General features: G+C 45.5%; 1 protein-coding gene across 3 annotated transcripts in view; it reads right to left on the minus strand.

Moving 5' to 3' along the window:
• LOC138282926 (microtubule-actin cross-linking factor 1, isoforms 6/7-like) overlaps nt 1-19,618 on the minus strand; it is a 533,430-nt gene that overhangs the window by 374,725 nt on the left and 139,087 nt on the right. For all 3 annotated transcript variants that reach the window (XM_069220983.1, XM_069220984.1, XM_069220985.1), the window contains exon 10: nt 17,767-17,874. In XM_069220983.1, coding sequence (XP_069077084.1) covers nt 17,767-17,874 — 108 coding nt within the window. The remainder of the gene's footprint in view (nt 1-17,766; nt 17,875-19,618) is intronic.

The following is a 19,618-nucleotide window of genomic DNA, read 5'->3' on the forward strand; positions in this document are numbered from 1 at the left end:
CACAGCTACTTACCCCACATATTATTACATCATTAATTAAATCTTCTATGGCATCATTGATATTATCACTGCAACATTTGTAATCAAATTATTGAAGAGAATACTGAGCATGGTGGGTCCGCGAGTTATAGCTACCTTAGGGCACGAGTTCTAATTACTTGAATACCTAACAGCGGAATTTCTATAGTTTTGTGCGTATAAATTCAGAACCCAACTATAACATCCCTGTAGCCTTTGTTTTTTTCAGTCAATAAATATATATTACCTAGTGGCGGGTCGTCACTAGGTAGTCATAGTTAGGATCTAGTTTCTATAGAAAAAGCTGTTTTTTGCTTGCCTATATCATTGCCGCCGCTTGACGAATCTTCATAAAAATTTCCCAAACAATTTGACAGACACATGAGCTACAGTCTTGAAAGTTTCAGGGTGATCTGTGAAGCGGGGACCGAGATAAAGGGGGGTGAAATTTAGAGCGTTTCCATGTTAATTCCCATTGGAAAAATTGAACACCAATAGCACCAAAACCACTGCACGGAATTACACCAAATTTGGCAAAAAGGTAGCTCTTGGTCCAAAAAGTACAGTTTTTGTTATTTGGTGTACATCCGTTCAGTAGTTTTAGAGAAACAGTTCAGCAAGGAAGTGTTGTCAGCCATGTTGGGACTCTGCTTCAGCTGAGTCCCACAAAAAAAGTTAAAAATAAAGAAAAGGGGCCAGGGTACAAACACCCTGACCCCTTAGCTCTGGTGGTGGGGTCAGGGCTAAAATAGCCTTTTTTTAAAAAAAAATACGGACAGAGTTGCGGTGGATCCACTCTTCGTTTTTATAAAGCCACTGCCGGTTGGGCCAAGTCCCTGGGGCATTTGTTTAAAAATGCGGGCTGATGGGAGGGGAGGGGATACTGCGGAGAGTAACATGAGGTAGTGGCCCCCTCCCGCTGCCCTGGGGACTGCCAACTCCCCAGGGCTAATGATTCATGTGCAGGGGGAGGGCTGAAGAGCATTTAAAAAAAAAAAGATTTTCGCCGAGATTCATGGAGAATCTGCGTATCCGGCAAAAATTAAAAAACGCTTCTTGTTTTCAAGCCCCCTGGTGGGCCAAGTCCCGGGGGCAATGTTAATTTCTAACTGGGGGTGCCCGGGGACCACCACCTCCCAGGGGCTTTATTTAAATTATGTGGGGACCACCACCTCCCCAGGGCAAAATGCTTCTAATATGTGGGGGAGGTCCTATGGATTCCCCCACAGCCCCGGGGATCACACCTCCCTGGGGCGATTAATTAAATAGGTGTGAGGGGGCGTGCTGCCCTCCACGCCCTGAGAACCACCATCCCACAGGGGATTTTTACAAATTGAGTGCAGAGGTGCTTGGGCCCCCACGCAGCCCCAAGGGATCACCACCTCCCCAGGGCAAATACTAAATAATGTAAAGGGGGGTCCGTTTTAGATCCTCAAGCCCCGGGCCCCCTCGAGGAGCCACTGATGGCTCTGGGGATCGCCACCCCCCAGGGCCAGCTCCTGGTATGTCCCGGGTGCCGACCCCCGGGACATAGCTGTTTGCTGTGGCTTAGCTGCAGCTTTGAAGTTGCAGCCAAGCCACAGCAAACACTCCATTTCTGACAGTGTGACCTGTCAAGCAGGTCCCGCTGTCAGAAAGTGGAGCTTTCATCACTGTTCCCTGCATGCAGGTATGCGTGCAGGGAACAAAGATGAAAGGTTTGCATCAGGAACCACAGAGCTCCTGCTTAAAGCTGCTTCTTGGTTGCTGAAGATGTGGGACTGCAGGTGAGGCCTGGAGGCTTCCTCCACGGTTCCAGATGCCCTTTGAGGGCATTGTGTAAAATAAATAATTAATTTTAAAAAACATGTTGGGACCGTAGGGGAGGCCTTGGGGGGCCCATAAGCGAGATAGCCCATAAAGGGCTAAAAAAAGAAATTTAAAAAAAAGAAATGGAAATTAAAAAAAAAAAAAAATAGAATAGCTCAGTGTAAAATCACAGACCTTCACACTGAGCGATGAGGGTTCAAGTCAAGCCTGACTAGGTTCCCTCCTTATTAGGTTGAGCATAGCAGCGCGCAAGCGCTGCCCTTCCGATGTGTTGGTATGTATCTGGGCTTTTAACCCCACCCACTGCACGCCCATCACTATCACTCGTTCATGGGTTTGCCTTTCAAGAATCCTTTATCATTGGTAAATGTTTTACGTTTGTCCCTCCTTGGGGCAGTTTTTTTACCACCTAGGGGACTGACACTGTTACATGGATAATTGCACTTTTGTCGATAACTTTGACTGTGAGCGAACTTCTTTTTCCTTTTGTGTCTCTCCTTCGCGCTCATGCTCATGGCAGCTATGGTGCTTTGAATCGGCTTGCTTATGTCAACTGTTTTACTTTTAATTTTCAGTTTGTGTGGCAAGAAAAGTCCAGTTAGGATTTTTTTTTATTTGCATGTGAAGGAAAATTGCGTCACAAAAACATCCATGTTTTGCTCCACAGGAGAACTTGAGAAATAGGTGCATTTTGTGGTGCATACACTGAGTGGTTCTTCCTGGCAAAACCAGGTCTAGAGGGAACTGCACGGACTGCCCTAATCGCAGAGTTCTTGGTCTGTGAGCCTTTTTTTCTTCTATACTAGGTGTAGAGTCCAGCTGGACTCGTTCTAGTGTTTCTGCGAGCCACGCACCTACAGTAAAGGAAAAAAAAACAGTACCCGGAGCCCCCAACCCCCTCACTAAAATTCGTGCCATCTGCACGCCTCTTCAAACGAGGCTGTGCAGTTTTAGAAGAAAAAAAGTGGACAGAAGAAAAAAAAAGAAGAGAAAAGGGTGAGAAGAGAAAAGATAAATAAAAAGTGAACTTACCTGCAGCCCCCACCAGCATGAGGAGTCCTCCCGGCAGCATGCCCTCCTCACCGGCATCTGCTGAAATAAACGAGGCTGGTAACAGGAAAGACTGTCTTGAAGCTAGAAAAAAAAGTGCACTACTGGCATCCAGTGGCCAGAGTTGGTATTGCACCCTATTTCTGTTTTAAAGGGAAAACAAGCTTGGATGAAGGCAAGTTTACAGCAGCACCTTCAGAAAGTGACTGCTCCAAACCAAAAGTGCGCCTGTGGACAGAAACGGCGCAGAAGACGGAAACGACGAAGAAGAAGGAAGCGACGCGGGCGACGCTGCAAAAGGGAAGGAGAAAACTGCAGTTGTCCCAGCCAAGCTGCAACAGTGAGAAACGAACGCAAGTGCCACGTGAGGTACGAAGAGAGCGCGCATGGTCTGCGCAGCCTCTGGCGGCCGTCCGCCGCCACCGACGAGAGAACGCCACATGCCCCAGCAGTGATGGACATCACCGCAGGACAAGAAAGGGACATGCCAGGCGTTGCCACAGGACGGCCAGAAAAAAAAAAAAGAGACTGACACATGCGCAGCGAGCACAGAGAGCTGCGTCAGAGAATGTGACGACATGGGTAAAGTCCGTGAAGATGGAGAGAGTACCCGAGAGCGTGACGTAACGCACGGGACAAGAGGCCATGTCAGCTGGCCGCGCAGCGACGGAAGATGGCCACTGTTGGCCCATCAGTGAGCAGGTCATCTGAACTGACCGACCCTGCCAGAGCAGATGGCAGGAGTGAGCGCCACAACAGCGCAGCCGCGAGGCGCAAGAATGGCGCCCTCGAGTGAAGAGAAGGAGGAAGAGAGCGGGGACCCTCCTGCCAGAGAGAGGTCCACCAAGAGGATCCGGGAACGGACCAGACCGGGATAGGTCTGCCTGAAGAGCAGATCATGTCCTACCCGCAGGACTCAGCCAGTGAGAGGCTGCGACCGAGCAAGATGCACCAGAGGAGGTGCAGTGATAGGTCCATGTGAAGCAGCATGCGACCTGTGGCACAACGCCACATCGAGGACGACCGAGGAAGATGCACCAGCGAAGGTGCAGTGATAGGTCCATGTGCCGCAACATGTGACCTGTGGCACGACGCCACACCAGGGAGAAGAGAGTGTGGCACAATGCCAACAAGAAATGAGGACAGGAGTGTGACAGACCGGTCACACCACAGATCAACTCCATCGCAGGTGTGAAAGTGGAAGGAAGTAGAGTGACACAACTGAGGACTCGTGCGAGCAGATGAGGAGGTACCCATCAGTACAAGACAGTCACCGGGGTGAGCAGACGTCACTGAAGACAGCGATGCGGGTGGTCCCCCACGCTTCCCAGTACGACCGACCTGTCACCGGCTGCTTGGCTGTGATGGCATCCCTGACGCCGACTGCACAGGCCACACAAGAACCGCCGTGGCCACTAAGTCCATCAAGTGGTCCTTCCGCTGATGAAGCCGCCGCCACCTGTTTGATCTGCAGATGGATGAAAAAACATCATCATGATGAGGTGCATCGCCCAATCATCGAAGGAGGAGCACAGCACCACCTGAGTGGAGACAGTCAGCAACAAGAACCGACGCTGACAAGGCATGTCTGGCAACGTAGAAACTTATCATCTGAACACTTGCCATGAGCTCTGTGAACCAGACACCTGCCGGTGAGAGCAGACCAGATCATTTGGACCATCCACCCTTGGGGTTGCACAAGACTAGGACGTGGCCCTGTTGGGAGTTCAGAGAGACTCCTTTGGCGTGGCCGATGTTGGCCCGCACAGCCCACGCAGACCCGCCGCAATCCAGGGACAAGGGCCTCCAACAAATTCCTGTGAGAGCGGTATATCGCTGAGAGAGAATGCATCTGAGACAGCTCCACGTCAGGCATCCGGAAGCACGGAGGTCTCATATCAAGAGACTGGTCACCTGAAGACTTTGCACTATGGCCAGAGCACCTGAATCCGGATGGCTCGAGCAAGCAGACGCTGCATCAACAACCCTTGTGGCTCCATGCGAGACTAGGATGTGGTCCTGTAGGCTGTTCCTCTGAGACGTCTTTGCTGGGCCTGAGATAGGCAAGCACAGCCCACACAGTTCCGTGGAAGCCCGTGAAAGGGCCTCGAGGAGACTCCTGCTTGATGGAGGTCTGGCACGAGAGGGAAGACTGCTGCTGCTCTGCCGCTGGACTTCCAGGCGCCCCAGGCCGTCACGTCATCTGCAGTCTTAGGAGGTAGACAATCTCCAGAGTCCGAATGCCGTCCAGAACTGTATACAGTGGACTCCCCACTGCTCCAGATGCACCCGCATCAGAAACTGTAAATAGACTTTGACCACATGAGCCCAGGCAGGACCGGATCGACTATATCCAGTGAACTGTGAGGTCGTGGACAAGCAACTGAAGTATCTGGACTTCATCCACACCGTGTTCGTGCCCAGCTGTACCTGGTTAAATTATGGACTCGTGCGGAGGTGTCCGGGTGCTCCCAGCTGCACCATGTCCACTGCAATTCTGCAGTCTGCCTTTTCGAGGCCGAGAGACTGATTGTGGTGCTTTGTTATTGTTTCTTTTACAGGTTGGACTTTTGTTTGGTTCCTCAATAAAGTTTGAGAGGGATGTAGAGTCCAGCTGGACTCGTTCTAGTGTTTCTGCGAGCCACTCTGCTGAGGGCTGGTCTTACAGATGTAACACACACCCACCCAACACAGGCGTCACCAGCCAGGTGACCCTGCTAATAAAAGGGGCCGGGCGCACGTGCCTGAGGCCAGTCTAGTACCACCCTACCACCGTGTCTGCGTCACGTTCCTTACAAGCATGAGGGCCTAGGGCCCCACATTACACTAGGCATGGGCAAATTGCGCAGAATACCACGGAACAAAAAAAAATATTTAACCCATCTTTCGTCCTGTGATCAATTTAATCCACCTTTCTCACGACCGTTTGTGCAGGTAAATCACAGGGGGCGATGGTAGGGTAGGATATTCTGCAGATGCTCATTCGGGTTTTTTTGTCAAAGGGGAGGAAAGCCCGTTCCCTACTAGTGCGGCCATTTTAGCTGGTTACCCACAGTGGTCCTCAGCACTAGCCTGTCCTCTGTGGGACGCCATTTTGCAGCAGGCTGAGATGGGCAATGCTTGCATTGCAGTGCACAGCACATCTGCAGAGCCGGCGAGGAGGTGTGAGGGCGGGAGGGGGGAAGAGACTGGCTTCCCCCTTTGTTTCCAGGAATTATGCTTCCCAAGTGTCTACAGTTGCAAAGAAGCTTACATAACGTGAACAGGCAAGATAGCTTGCGGGCTGATCGGCTGCTGTAGAAGGTGTATTTTTAAACCATATAATCGACAGAGCTGAGTCAGTCCTTAATCCCTACAAAGTCGATAAACTGAGTTGTGTGTGTGCTCTATATAAATTTAGTGTTATGAAGATTAACGTGATGTTCTTTGACATCAGCATAGTACTTTGCTGGAGGAGAAGGAGGTCAGGATATATATATTATATAGCATTTAAACCGCAGCAGAAATGGCATCGCCGGATCTTCTGACACACAAGTCATTTTCATTGGAGCTCTCAAGTTATTACAGCCTTCGCAGGCACAGTGCAAACAGACACTTACATAATTACATTCCCCTGGCACTTAGCACACGCACTCTGGTGCACCTGGGCTCTGGAGCCCACCCCTTTAAAACAGGCCTTCGCCCATTTCCAAGCCTGGAACCCCGTGAGCGCAGCCAGTGCTTAATTTTTTTTTTAAAGTCCTAGGGCCCAAGGTATTACTGGACGATTACAGGCCACGTTCATCTGTAAGGATGGCTTGGCCTGCTGGTTTTATTATTATATTTTTTAAGTATATTTAACATTTTGTGGATTCGTTCTGCTTCAAAATAGGCAACAGCGCCACTACCTGGTAGACTTTCTTAAACTAAATGCCGGCACCAAGCACAGGCAAACACCGACACATATTAAGCATTAAGCACTGACTGCAGCTTGGCGGTGCCTGTCAGTGCTGAGCGCTGAGGAAGTGGCTGGCACAGCCAGTGGGACAGCCAGAGCAGGGTCATGGTTCTAGAAAAATTCTGGGCTCAGTGTCTGATACCGCCATCCTGACCGAACCTGCCTTTCTTACTCTGCCCCTCCCCACCACCTTGCATGGAATTCCCCAAAGCAAAAGTCTGCCAGCGTTGCTGATACATTAAATCCTGTTTAGGGTGGAACGCGCAAGTGCTCTGGACTGTTGTAATCTCTCTGTGGGCTTTTAACCACGCCCACTCTTGCTATTTATTCTTTATTGTGCTTGTTTTAAATGCTTCATTTTTATTGGTGCCTTATGTGAAATGTCCCTCCTTTGTGTGCTGAGTTCCCTCCCGGCGATTTTGCTAAGGGAACATTTTTGTTGGCCATCACAATACATCATGATTCCAATCTGTCTCCCACTTACACACACACTCGTGACACTTATGTACCCACTCACAGACTTCATCAGACACTCACGCACCCTCTCACAGACCCATTGACCTTCGTGCACCCACTCACACCCCCATTCAGACCCTCACACACCCACTCAGATAGTTACGCACCCACTCACAGACCCACTCAGACTCTCAATTCACAGACCCACTGACACCCTCACGCACCCACACTGATGCACCCACTAAAACACTGATGTATGCACTCCCACACCCTGACAGACACTCTCACCCCCAGCACTCCCAGACACACCCTCTCACACCTATTCTCACAACCAAAGAGGCCGTGGACAACTCCCGCTGCGCACGGCCAAAGGGCTGTGCACAGCATGGGGTTGGCCGCAGGGTTTGGCTGCAGGCCAGGTCTTGCGGGCAACCTCCACTGCGCACGGGTAAATGTCGTACACGGTGCAAGGTTGGGTGCTTACAGGGGGTTGGCCTCAGGGCCTGGCCAGAGGCAGTGTGCGGCGGTGGTTGGATTAACGTATAGTAATGAAAATTACTAAACATAAAAAAAACCATAAAAATTCACTTTAAAAAACCAAAGGTTACAGGGCCGTTATACTTAGGCTCACATTTTGAACAGACAAAAACATATAAATTCACCAGTTATAGTTACATCAAGTAACTATAACTCGTGCTCTAAGGTAACCATTGTGAGGGAACGTCAAATAAGGTTCGGTGGAAGATAAGGCCTGCAAGTCACTAACCCTTCTAGTGGATGTAATTGAACTGAAAAGGCAACTTTCCACAAGAGATGCTGCAATGTGTCTTTATGAAGAAGCTCAAAAGGAGGAGCCATAAGTTTGGAAAGAACCAGATTTAGCTCCCATGAAGAAGCAGGCCTTTTGGTTGGTGAATGAATCTTCTTTAGTCCTTCCAGGAAGTCTTTGATGACTGGGATAAACAAGAAACACCTTTGGTTTGGGCCTTTACGAAATTACAAGCTTAGAGTTTATTAATTGTAGTCAATAAGGAAGAACATGAGAGTGGATTGTAATTCTTAGCAAGACACCAAATTACAAATCTCTTCAATTTGAAACCATAAGAACTCCTGCGAATGGTCTCTTAGCTTCTTTCAATATCCGCATACAGTTCTCCGGTAAATCTAAATGTCCATACAGTATGACCTTAGAAGCCATGCTGACAAATTCAAAGATTGTACCTTGGGATGGAAGATTTTGCCTGCAAAAAAGGTTGTGATTACATGGCAACCTCCTGTGAGGTTGGAGCGATAGATGAAGTAGCTCTGCATACCGTATTTGTCGTAGCCACTTCGGAGCCATCAGGATTGTGGTCAAGCACGGTTGTTTGAGTTTGATGATCACTAATGAAATAAGAGGTATTGGAGGAAAAGTACACAATAATTTATTGGCCTTTCTATGGGGATCCGAGCTTCTGAATCAGTAGTATTGGCATTTTGCGCAGCGGCAAATACGTCCATTTCCAGATAACTCCATTCTTTGAAGATAAAGTGGAAGGCAGTGTTGTTGAGTTCCCACTCTGGTCTTCATGGAAACTAGGCTGGGCGGAGTTCACGGAGTTGAGCCCCGTGAAGTGCAAAAAAAACTCTGCCGTGCTATGCGGAGTTCTGCAAGCGGCAGAGTGCATTAGGTCGCGCTGTTCGCACTGATTTTTAGCGCCAGATGTTTGTCCCCACGTTGAAACATCAGCGCAAATGGCTCCCTGCGCAGCGCAAGAGGGCACTGCATCTTTTCTCGAGTTGATTTTCTACTCTAGCCGCAGCTACCTCAACGCAAACGGAAGGTCTCTCAACGCGAGTGGTCGCAACCATCTGTGACTGCTCGCGTTGAGAAATTTCGCCAGAGATGGTCTCGAGTAAGAATTTTCTTGCTCACGCTCGGCAACTTACCGTTGACAACACATATCTGGCTATGAGTCAACAGCAAAACGTCCGCGCTTCTAATGATAGAGTCTTTGATCTTCTTCTTCTCTGTTTGTTTAAACACCATATGGTGGTGGTATTGTCTGTTTGTACTAGTAGTCTACTCGACACCCTGAGAGCTAAGTGCACTGCTTTTAGTTTGAGGATGTTGATGTGGTATAGCTGGTGTTTGGAAGGCCACTGCCCTTGAATGTTGGATTGTTCAGTTGAGCTCCTCATCCAGTGAGAGAGGTGTCAGTCACAGTGGCCTGAGTACACAAAGCTTGATGAAATGAGCCGGTCTTGTTTATTGAGCCACCACAGAGGTGATTGATAAGCTTGTAGTGTTAAGATCACTTTGTCCTGCTAATCCCCTTGGTGTTGAGATTACTGGTCTTTCAAGCATTGCTGTAGTGGCCTCATGTTGAGTCGAGCAAGGACGACTAGAAAGATGAACAAGGACACTGATCCCAGCAGAAAAGCTATTTTCCTTACTGGTGGATTTGTGTTGTTTCATAATTTGTCACATTTCTGAGAAATAGTACACACTCTGGGCTCCGATGGAAACACTTCTGACTTGACGGTATTTAGAGTTGCTCCTAGATAATTTATCATTTGTACTGGTAATGTTGTGGAGTTCAACAGTGAAGTTAAAACATCTTTGTACTTGATTTGCAGTGTCAGTCTTTATCAACTTATTGTCTAAGTATGGGTAGACGAAAACCTTGTCTCTGCTTAGGAAAGCTTCAACTTCTGCCATGCACGTGGGGAAAGTTTGTGGTAGAACTGCGAGTCCAAATGGCAGTACTTTCTATTGGTAATAGGTTTTTCCAAAAAGGAAACAGAGACATTTTGTGTGTTTATTACTACTGGGGTGTGAAAGTAAGCATCCCGGAGATCTACGGAGCATACCGAGTCTCAATTCAGTAGAGGTGGATGAATCTGATTCAGAGAAGCATTCAGAGTTTTTCTTGTTTGATGGATTTGTTGACTTGTCTCAAAGTGAGGATGGGTCTAAAGTCTTTCTTCTGGCCTTTCTTGGGGACCAGAGCATACCTTGAATAAATATGTTTCCATCTCTGTGAGAAAGGAACCAGTTCAATTGCTTATTTTTGGAGCAAATATGGTATTCCCACCTGAAGGTAAAGTAGTTGACACTGAGGGTTTTTTTGGTGGAATAGTGGGAGGCAGAGACTGAAATTGGATGTTGCAGCCTTTCCAAATCATCTGTAAGACTCATTTGTCAGTGGCATTTCTTTTCCACGCTTCCAGGTGTTTTCTTAGACCCCCTAACACCAGAGAGGCGAAAAGAGACATGGAGTGTTGTGTTCATTGCCTGCTATTATTGTTTTGGGGTCTTGACTTTTCTGTAATGGAATGTCAGTGAGCTTGCTGTAGTTGTTGATGTCTGCCACAAATAGACCTTTGTGTATACTGCATCTGTTGGGGTTGTACCTGTTGTCCCTAATGCTGAGGATAATATGAACAATGAGAGGATAGAACTCTCTGTCTTTGATTCTGTCTAGAGTCTCTGCGCCTATACTGAGAATGGTAAAACGATTTATTTTCTTCAAGACCCACTGTTTTTAACGTTTCAGACACCTTCTTCACCCATACCATCTCTTTGTCAGCGTGAGGATCAAAGAGAGCAGGTCCTCATAGAGGTAAATTCATAATCTTTAATTGAGTATCTATTTTAAGAGGTGTGAGATGAAGAGAAAAAGAACGCATTAATCAGACCCCCCAAAGATTTTACAGTCTAGGATGGCAAATTTTGCAGATAAAATAGCAAAATTTGCAGTACCGCTGATCCAATGAAATCCAATGAAATGAGGATTCACCTACTTTTTTTTTTTTTAAATAATAGTTTATTTTTTCATTTTTGTGGGCACTTTTGTAAAAATTGCAGGACAAAAGTGCTGAGTTCAGAAATTATTTGCAAATCGCAAAATCAGTATATTCTTGGGGGTGGCTGCTTAATGCAATACTATACAAATATGTTGTTGCTGCTAAATCTGCAGTGCATACGGCAGCACTGATGATCTCTTTAGACACCATTTGTCCCTCGTTTAGAATTTCTAAAAATCTTGTTATCTATCCTTTGGAAGATCATCAGCAAAGACGTAGTGATTCACATAAAGGTTCTATCATATCCGCCCAGAAAAGCAGAATTATTTGCTATGTAACAACTGCAGATCCACAGACTTTGCTACCCAGAGCATCTATTATCCTTTTACTTTTTCTCTCTCTGCCCGGACCAACATTTCTTGTGCAGACTGATGTGTCTTCCTGACTACAGGAACAATCACAGAATCTGGCTTTCTTTTTTGTCAGCGATAGAGAGAACCCTGTTGAGCAGGTTTGCACCTCCTTAGGAATGTGGTTTGCCAATTTAAAAGAAGCTGGTGTTAAGAATTTTTCTTCTACAGGTTCTGAGAAATGTGGGACCAATAGTAATATTTTCTCAGGGTTGCAACATCTCTATAATTACTGCAACGGAAATCTGTGGTACTGCAGTCTGTATGTTTAATTTTGCTGCACCTCCCACTAATACATCCTGAAAAGTGAGTGAGTCACAACTGATGATGTTCTACCAGGAGATCCTGAAAGTGAGGTTGGTGAGTAGGATGTATCCGTAGAGTGATCTCTAGAAGTACTCTGGGAAGCTGAGGGCGTTATTTAACTTTTTTGTTGATCTCGAATATTTACAAGTGCATGTGATATATGCAGTGGCGTAGCGTGGGGGGTGCAGGGGGGGCCGGCCGCACCGGGCGCAACATCCTGGAAGAGACTAAATCCACGGGTTAGGGGGCGCAAATTACTTGCCTTGCCCCGGGTTAGGGGGCGCAAATTACTTGCCTTGCCCCGGGTGCTGACAACCCACGCTACGCCACTGGATATATGAGGCGATGGAGAAACTGGAACATCCTGCGGAGTTTCACTTTGTGGTGTGGACGAAGCCAGTAGGATGATGGGCTGACATGGAACCAGAGTGTCAGGTAGAGAGAGCGGTGTGAACGCTCTTAAAGGCACTTGCAAAAGATCCTCCGCAGTTTTGGAAGTAGAACAGGATCCAATTGTACCTTAGTATCACAACAAACAGAATAAAGGGTATGGATTGGCCCTGAAGAGTGCCTGGGGAACAACTCTCTCGATGTTGACCTTCTAGAGGTTGAGAGTATGGTGGATTCTGACATCATAAATATTCTTGGCTATGATTTCTCCATGTGGACGATGGAGCTGCAGAATGCATGGATACTGAGTGTTGCTGTAGAGGTTGTGCTACTGAAGAGCGATGATGCGATGTCTGCGTTGTTACTATCGCTGCTGATAGAGCTGGTGTCCTAGTAGAGGGTGCCAACATCAATGAAATCCATGTCTTAATGGTTTGCACCTAAGGCGCCGGAGTGGATACGGCCGGAGCAATAGAGTCTCTTAACAGCAAGCACGCCAGTGACAATGGTTTCGACATCGACCAAAGCTCTCCTGAGGTGTGAGAGTGTCTGGAACGGCAAAAGTGATGACTCTGATGTTTTTTCTCCCTGGATCTAACCCTAAGGGTATCCTTTTCATGGCAGGAGCCTTTGGCAGCCAAATAGACATTGTCCTTTTTCCTCTGCTTTTTCTTTTCGTCTTCAGCTCTGAGGTTTCCCAATTGTAGTCCAAGGCGAATGTCTTTCTTGTCTTTCAGAGCTCGGTTTGACATATTTTAACATTGATGACACTCTCCCACAATGTGGGAAGACTACATGCACACATCAGGAGGCTCTGAAAAAGCTTTCTTTCTCCCACATTTGGGACAGTTCACAAACAATGAAGGCACCATGAAAACAAATTACAGGGAAGGTCTTTAAACCTTAAAAAATATCAAAGTAAGTTGTTAATAATTAATTCCTGAAGAAAAATCCTCACGAAATAGAGGTAAAACACTTCTGAAGTGTTCTGAGATCCAGTCAGCCTGAACCAGCAAAAAGGAATTGAGCCTGTGAGGCAAACAGCCAGTAGAGTGCATGCTGGGTAATGGAGGCTGCTGGGACTCAAAGCTACACTGCATGCTGAATGTAGCGGGTGCATTTTGAAAAGGACAGGCAACTTTCCCTTCATTTGCTTTCTTTGCAGCTACAGCACATTTTAGGTCAGTGTTTTATTGTACGGCATTTCCCACATTAAATGCTGCAATAAGGGTCACAATTATAGTTAAACTACTTGTTGTGACTTACCTGAACCTTCCCTCCACCTTTGTTTTGCTGACTTGGAACATTCCACTGGAGTTGATTTAGAATATTGAGGTCTGCCCAGCTTGCGTGGTCTGACTGGAGACACTTGTTTGAGGTTCTCTTATGACTTCTTTATTTAAAGAAAGTACTTCCCTCTCTAGTGGACTTCGTTACTTCAAATTGGCAACGAGGATGGGATGCTGCGCGGGGGACAGCAGTGTCTCCACCCCTGTAGATATTGTTCTCATCATCTCCATTCCTCCTTGGAGATTCACTGCTCTTCGCCTGACTGGTATGTGCCCATCACCTTGATTCTATTCCTGTTCATCTGCTGGCAACCAGGCTATTGTTACATTTTGCCCAGCAAGATTCTCAGCGGGGGCAGTAGTGTGGTGATAGTAGGCAGAGGTTTCAGGGCACCAGCAAAGCGACAAGAGAGCTACCACACAACAAAATCAAGATCCGAATAACCCTAACATATCAAACATTAGAAAAAGCAACAGGGTCACGAACCCACCTAATTGGTGGAAAGATTACAAATGAATCTGTCCTATTTCCTCTTTATCTGTTATGTATTTATTATGTAAACACTGCATAATCATTGCAAATTGTACTTAAGCTATGGTTATGTATATTAGCAAGGTTTGCTTGAATTTTCGTATATCAGGAGATGAAGTTGCGTATACATTATTTTCTTCTTTCCTGGGGAGGGAGATGTGTTGTGACTTACATTTAGCTTCCCTCCACCTTTGTATTGCTGACTTGGAACATTCCACTGGAGTTGATTTAGAATGTTGAGGTCTGCCAGCCTACCCTGGTGGTGAGACTGGAGACACTTGATGAGGTTCTCTTCTGACTTCTTCATTTAAATAAAGTACTTACTTCTCTACTCGTCTTCGTTACTTCACTACTATGACTTTCTACAACAAAATGCAGTTAAAACTGGCCTGCCAAGGACTTATGGAGCTGTCACAGGATTTTTCAACATTGATGTGTATATACCTTCTGTGTGTGTGTGTGTGTGTGTGTGTGTGTGTGTGTGTGTGTGTGTGTGTATTTGTAAGAGACTATTCCATGTTCATGACTATCAGTGAAAAACCTGCAATGTTGAAATAATTGAATACCAATTTATGGATTTAAAGAACATGCTCTGTTTGCTTCATTAATTATTAGACACATTAGCATATTTTAAATGTTCACACTACACGTCTATCATGAAGATGGCTTTCTCAGGCGGCACCACATGGCTTACCTTTAACCAGGTTACCAGAATACTGGGAGAAATTCACTTCTTTGTTGCTACACTGGTAGGGGGACACTGCATAAACATGGCATCACATAATAGAGGTTAATAATCAACCAACCTCTGTCTCTCAAAATGTCACATTTGCCTCCCTATTGATAGCTCCCATCAGGAATTTTAATTGTAGCTTCAATTTCTCCTGCCTAGCCTTTTCTTTTTTATTGCTGACGTGAAATCTAATATGATTCCTCTAATGTAGGCTTCTGGTTACTCTTGCAGTGGTTCCCAATCTGTGCGCCGGGGCGCCCCAGTGCGCCGTCAAAAGGAGCCAGGGGCGCCGTGCACCAAGGGGTTTCAATTTCGAATTGAAGAAATAATCGATGTTTACCATCTAGACAAATTTGAGGTTTTCAGTATGAGCATAAAAACCGCTAATGTTTTCCACTAGATGGCAGCAGTGCATTATTCTTGAAGAGTGCAGAAGTGAATGTTACTAGTCCCTCCAGCCTGCAGCAGCGGTTCCTGCTCTGACCTGCGTTTCAGCAGAGAGATGGAAGCCTCAACTGCTGCAGCATTGGATGTGTGAGAAATGTGGGGATGGAAGCTGGGCGCAGGGCTTAGACAGCCCTCTTGAAAGGTGCTCAGAGGCTGACGCTGCATTTCTTCTCCTATAAGGCAATCAATGAACTGCCTGCTAGCCGTATAAAGACAGTGTCATCACTTTCTGGCCTGGGCTAGCCGTGCCTGGTCTTTTACAGGATACTTTCTAGGAATGAATGTAGATTTAAAAATGTTTTCCCTTTTTTCCCCCTCTCTCACTTTGGCCCTCTCTTGAGGATGATCTCTCATTTCCTGTCCTTGCACCAATAATTACCAATAAAGTATTTATTTGGCGTAATCAGCTTACTTTGGGCATGACAAACTGCAAAAGATAAATACAAAACAAATGTATGGTACAAACTTCTATTGTCCCATTCATAACCTCATAAAACTTTTTCTAGAACACCTGAATGATTGATTGTGAGAGCGATTCTCTCAAACAAATTGACATTTTCATTTTTATTTAAACTGACAATAAGAAAGCAAGGCAGGATGAGTCCTTATCTTATTGTCCATTCAGGGTTCACCTTTTCTTACTTTATAGGGATGCTTAACCTCGATAAAAGACAAAGCAACTCCAGTCACAGCTATGCCAGCCACGAAACTGAAAAAAGCTCTACTATATACAGTGTCTCCTGACATGCAAGTGTAAACATTTTTATCGTTCAGTAACTGGGCATGGGAGGAAAATGAATGGTAGTGTGTAGAGAAAGTAAGGAGTTTGTTGTTTACTCAACTCTGTGAAGGAGAACTTAGTAGTGACCCTACCTCTGCCCCCCTACATGCCCTTCAGGTAGGTCAGCAACCCTGGTAGTGACTCAGATTCACACACATTTCTTCTGTGGCTTGGCCCAAACTATTTTGGAGCGAACACACCTTTTTTAGGGATTCGAATGGGCCTGCCTGAAGAAGAAATTTGCTTGCAACATAAAATTGTGTACTTTTTTTTGGAAATCTTTATACTGACTTTGCACAGTACTCTGCTATGTAGTTTTGAGGCCCAATATGTTACCATCAGACTGGAGGAAATAAAGTGCAAAAAGTAAAAAGCTAGATGGGAGACCTCTATCAGTGAACCCAGGATCTGAAACAACATTCCTGTATTTATCAGGGCCTCACAACCCTGCTCAGGAACAACCTAAAGTCACACCTCCTTAAAGAAAAAAAGAGCACTACATCAAAATGCAGCAAGAGTTCACTTTGATAACCCTGTATCTTTCCAATCAGTTGTTGACATTGCAAGACGCTCTACAGTGGATAGGATAGCATTACATCTACTATTGTAATCCTGACCCACCTACCAAAATAAATAACATAACGGGGAACAGCGACCACTGCCAGTAGGTTAAGGGAGCCACGGGTCAAAAAAGTTTGGGAACCACTGAAGGGAAGACTCTCTGTGTGGTTTAAGTATAAATGAAGCAGCAATACAATGGCTTAAAAGGTATTCACTTGAACCTTGCTAAAAATGACTTACTGGTGCATAGCAGTTGTAAATCTTGAACCCGAACGGAGCAATACAGGATGTGTGCATCTAAATTTACCCTTAGGTGCTGGGGGCTGGGAAATCACTTTTTAGGTCCTTCCCAGCCTCTCTCAGATAAACCCATAGCCAATGGACCTCAGTGGCTTATCAATATGCATCTGTGACACTGTGATGAGCTTTGAAATGGGTGGGTATGATGTTTTTGCAGAGGGCCAATCTTCTATAAAGTTCTTGTAAAGGGCTTGTGGCTGGATGGAGAAAGTAAGCTTGAAAGATGAGGATATAGCAGCCCTAATATAGCCTCTTCTTTAAAATGAAGGGCGTGCAATGTACAAAGATCCATACACCTTGAAGTAATATTTGGTAGACATGCAGTTAGTCAAGTTTAATTAAACATGTCAAAAGTGCTTTTAATCTAGTCAAAACAAACACATCCCAATCAAGTACACTGTGCTGATCAAGTACACAGTTGCTGAAGATGGTACTAGGCAAACCATTTGAAATTTAAAGGCATTATTTCTCTGAAAGACATTTTAGTTTCTTCATAGGAAAGATTCTGAGTGATGCCTTGCTAGCAAAACTTCAGCTCCAAAGGTTAGGTGTAGTTGTAGCAATGTTTGAAAGTGGCTAAGTTCATTTAACATAATTAATGCAGTGATCCTCTTTTCGGTGGAACAGCTTCTTTCTCTGTTGGCAATTACCTTCTATGTGGGAGCAATTGATTTTAGAAAGACTGGGCATAAGCAAAACAATCAATTACAAAACTGCCACTAATTGTAAAACGGCTCACAAGCATTGATTTATTTATCCTGACATTTGGTATAGTGCTCAATGTTATCCTTTGGTTACTTCAGAGTGCTTGGCAGGTGTAAAATAGATAAACAGAATGACAGCATGGAGAGACAGGGAGGTAACACTTAGTTTGGCAAACAACCAAAAATCATTGTTTGAACATCACTGACCCCCTACAGTCGGACCAATGTGTGTGGTAGCTTGAGGAGTTGCTTACCTCTAGGCTTTGCTGAATGGTTGGTGGACAGTAAACTAGCAGTGTCTTGGACAGTCCCAGAAGTCGGTCAATGATACTTTGGTGCTGAAGGATCTCCACAGCCAGAAGCTGGAAAAAATACAGGCCAACAGCTCAGGCAAAAACTTCACCATACTCCATCTTTTGAAAGTTCACATGTCTAGGAACAGCAACTTGCAGTATAGTTTTTAGGTGTTGTATTCATTAACTGTACACTGCTGACTTAAAAGGTCACACAACATGTTCATAACCTGACCAGGGCAGCAGAGAGGATATCAAAGTAGCTGTTTTAAAGATTGCTATAGATACACCTAATTCCATGTGATCCATAATTCCCTCCAAAATAACTTTACAACAGCAAACAATGCTTCCCATTAATTATGCAAATGATGTCCAATCTTTTCCTATGGCCTGATTTTAGCGCCAGCACCCTGATGCTCCTTTACTCGGGTGTGTTCCATAAGCTCCAATGCCAAATTCCAAATGAATAAAGCAAGTCTGAGGATAAGCCAGCATGAAGAAGGGTCCCCAATTTCAAATGTCCTCCCTTAATTTTGGATATCATTTACTACAGTCATAATCCCAGTTGAAGTTCAGGAAGCGGCCATTTAGGTTCCACCAGGAAACATCAGTTTCTTAATAGATGATCTTAACAGCGTGCTGGAAAATGTACCAAACCCTAAACCAGTCATCATTATGTGACTTTAGTCTCAACCAAGCCACCAGACTTTCACATTTGCTCAGTTCCTTGTTAACCACTCATTCATCATCCACACACTTAATTGGCTACTGACTTGTGATTCAAATGTGTAAAACACTCATTCCACACAAATTGCTCTCTGAGCACCTCTGACCATGCCACTGTACCCACCATTATCCATTCCACTGACAAATGTTGGTTGTTTCATCACGTGTAATTACATCATTGTAGATTACATTGTGATAATCACATCGTGATTATCTATACATCGCAATGTTCTGCCTCACAGTACACCTTGACATCACAGCTTAGAGTTAGATGAAAATGTCTGTTAAAACATACTGTGTTACATGAACAAAACTCACTAAAACTCACCCGTTATAGTTACTTCTGGAACTATAACTTGTGCCCTAAAGTAACTATAACTCACGCCCCCACCACACAAAGTGTTGTCCTAAATGATGCACTTTCAAATGTTGCAGTGATGTTATCAATGATGTCATAGAACATGTCATGAGTGATGTAATATGTGAGGTAATTAGCAGTGCATGGTGTGGGGTGAGTTATTGTTACTTTAGGGCACAAGATATAGTTCCTTGAGATAAATATAAATGGTGAATGTCAGTGGTTTTGGTTAACAGTAACAGTAACAGTAAAAACAGTAAAAAGCCCTTGCAGGGCATTATGGGGCTCCTGCCGCTAATTTATCATTCTTTTATTTATTTACTGGGTGTTCCAATGCTCACCAGAGACACCCACATCTTTAATTTTTGTTGGAGGGCTAGGGGGAGGAGCCCCAGGCCACCACGGCTCGTCCTGCTCCCTGCTTGCAGCCCCATGGGCCATGCAGAAGCCAGCAACACATTTGTTTCAATTTTTTTAATTTTTTTAACTGGGGTGCCCCTCTCAGGAACTCTACATAATTTCTTACATTGGGAGCCACAGGAGGATCCCTAGGGCCCCCATAGCCCTGCTGACTTCCTATCCCTGGTGCGGTAGAGGCCAGCATTTCTCCCAGCTAGTGGGAGTAGTTTTTCTTTAGGCCTCCGCTGGGTGGGAGTAATTCTTTGTCGTCCTGCCTGCAAGAACACAGGGAAACAACGGTGTCCTGGGAGTTAGGGTCTCTGGGGCACT

This window comes from Pleurodeles waltl, chromosome 2_2, assembly GCF_031143425.1.
Source record: "Pleurodeles waltl isolate 20211129_DDA chromosome 2_2, aPleWal1.hap1.20221129, whole genome shotgun sequence".
Classification (NCBI taxonomy): Eukaryota; Metazoa; Chordata; class Amphibia; order Caudata; family Salamandridae; genus Pleurodeles; species Pleurodeles waltl.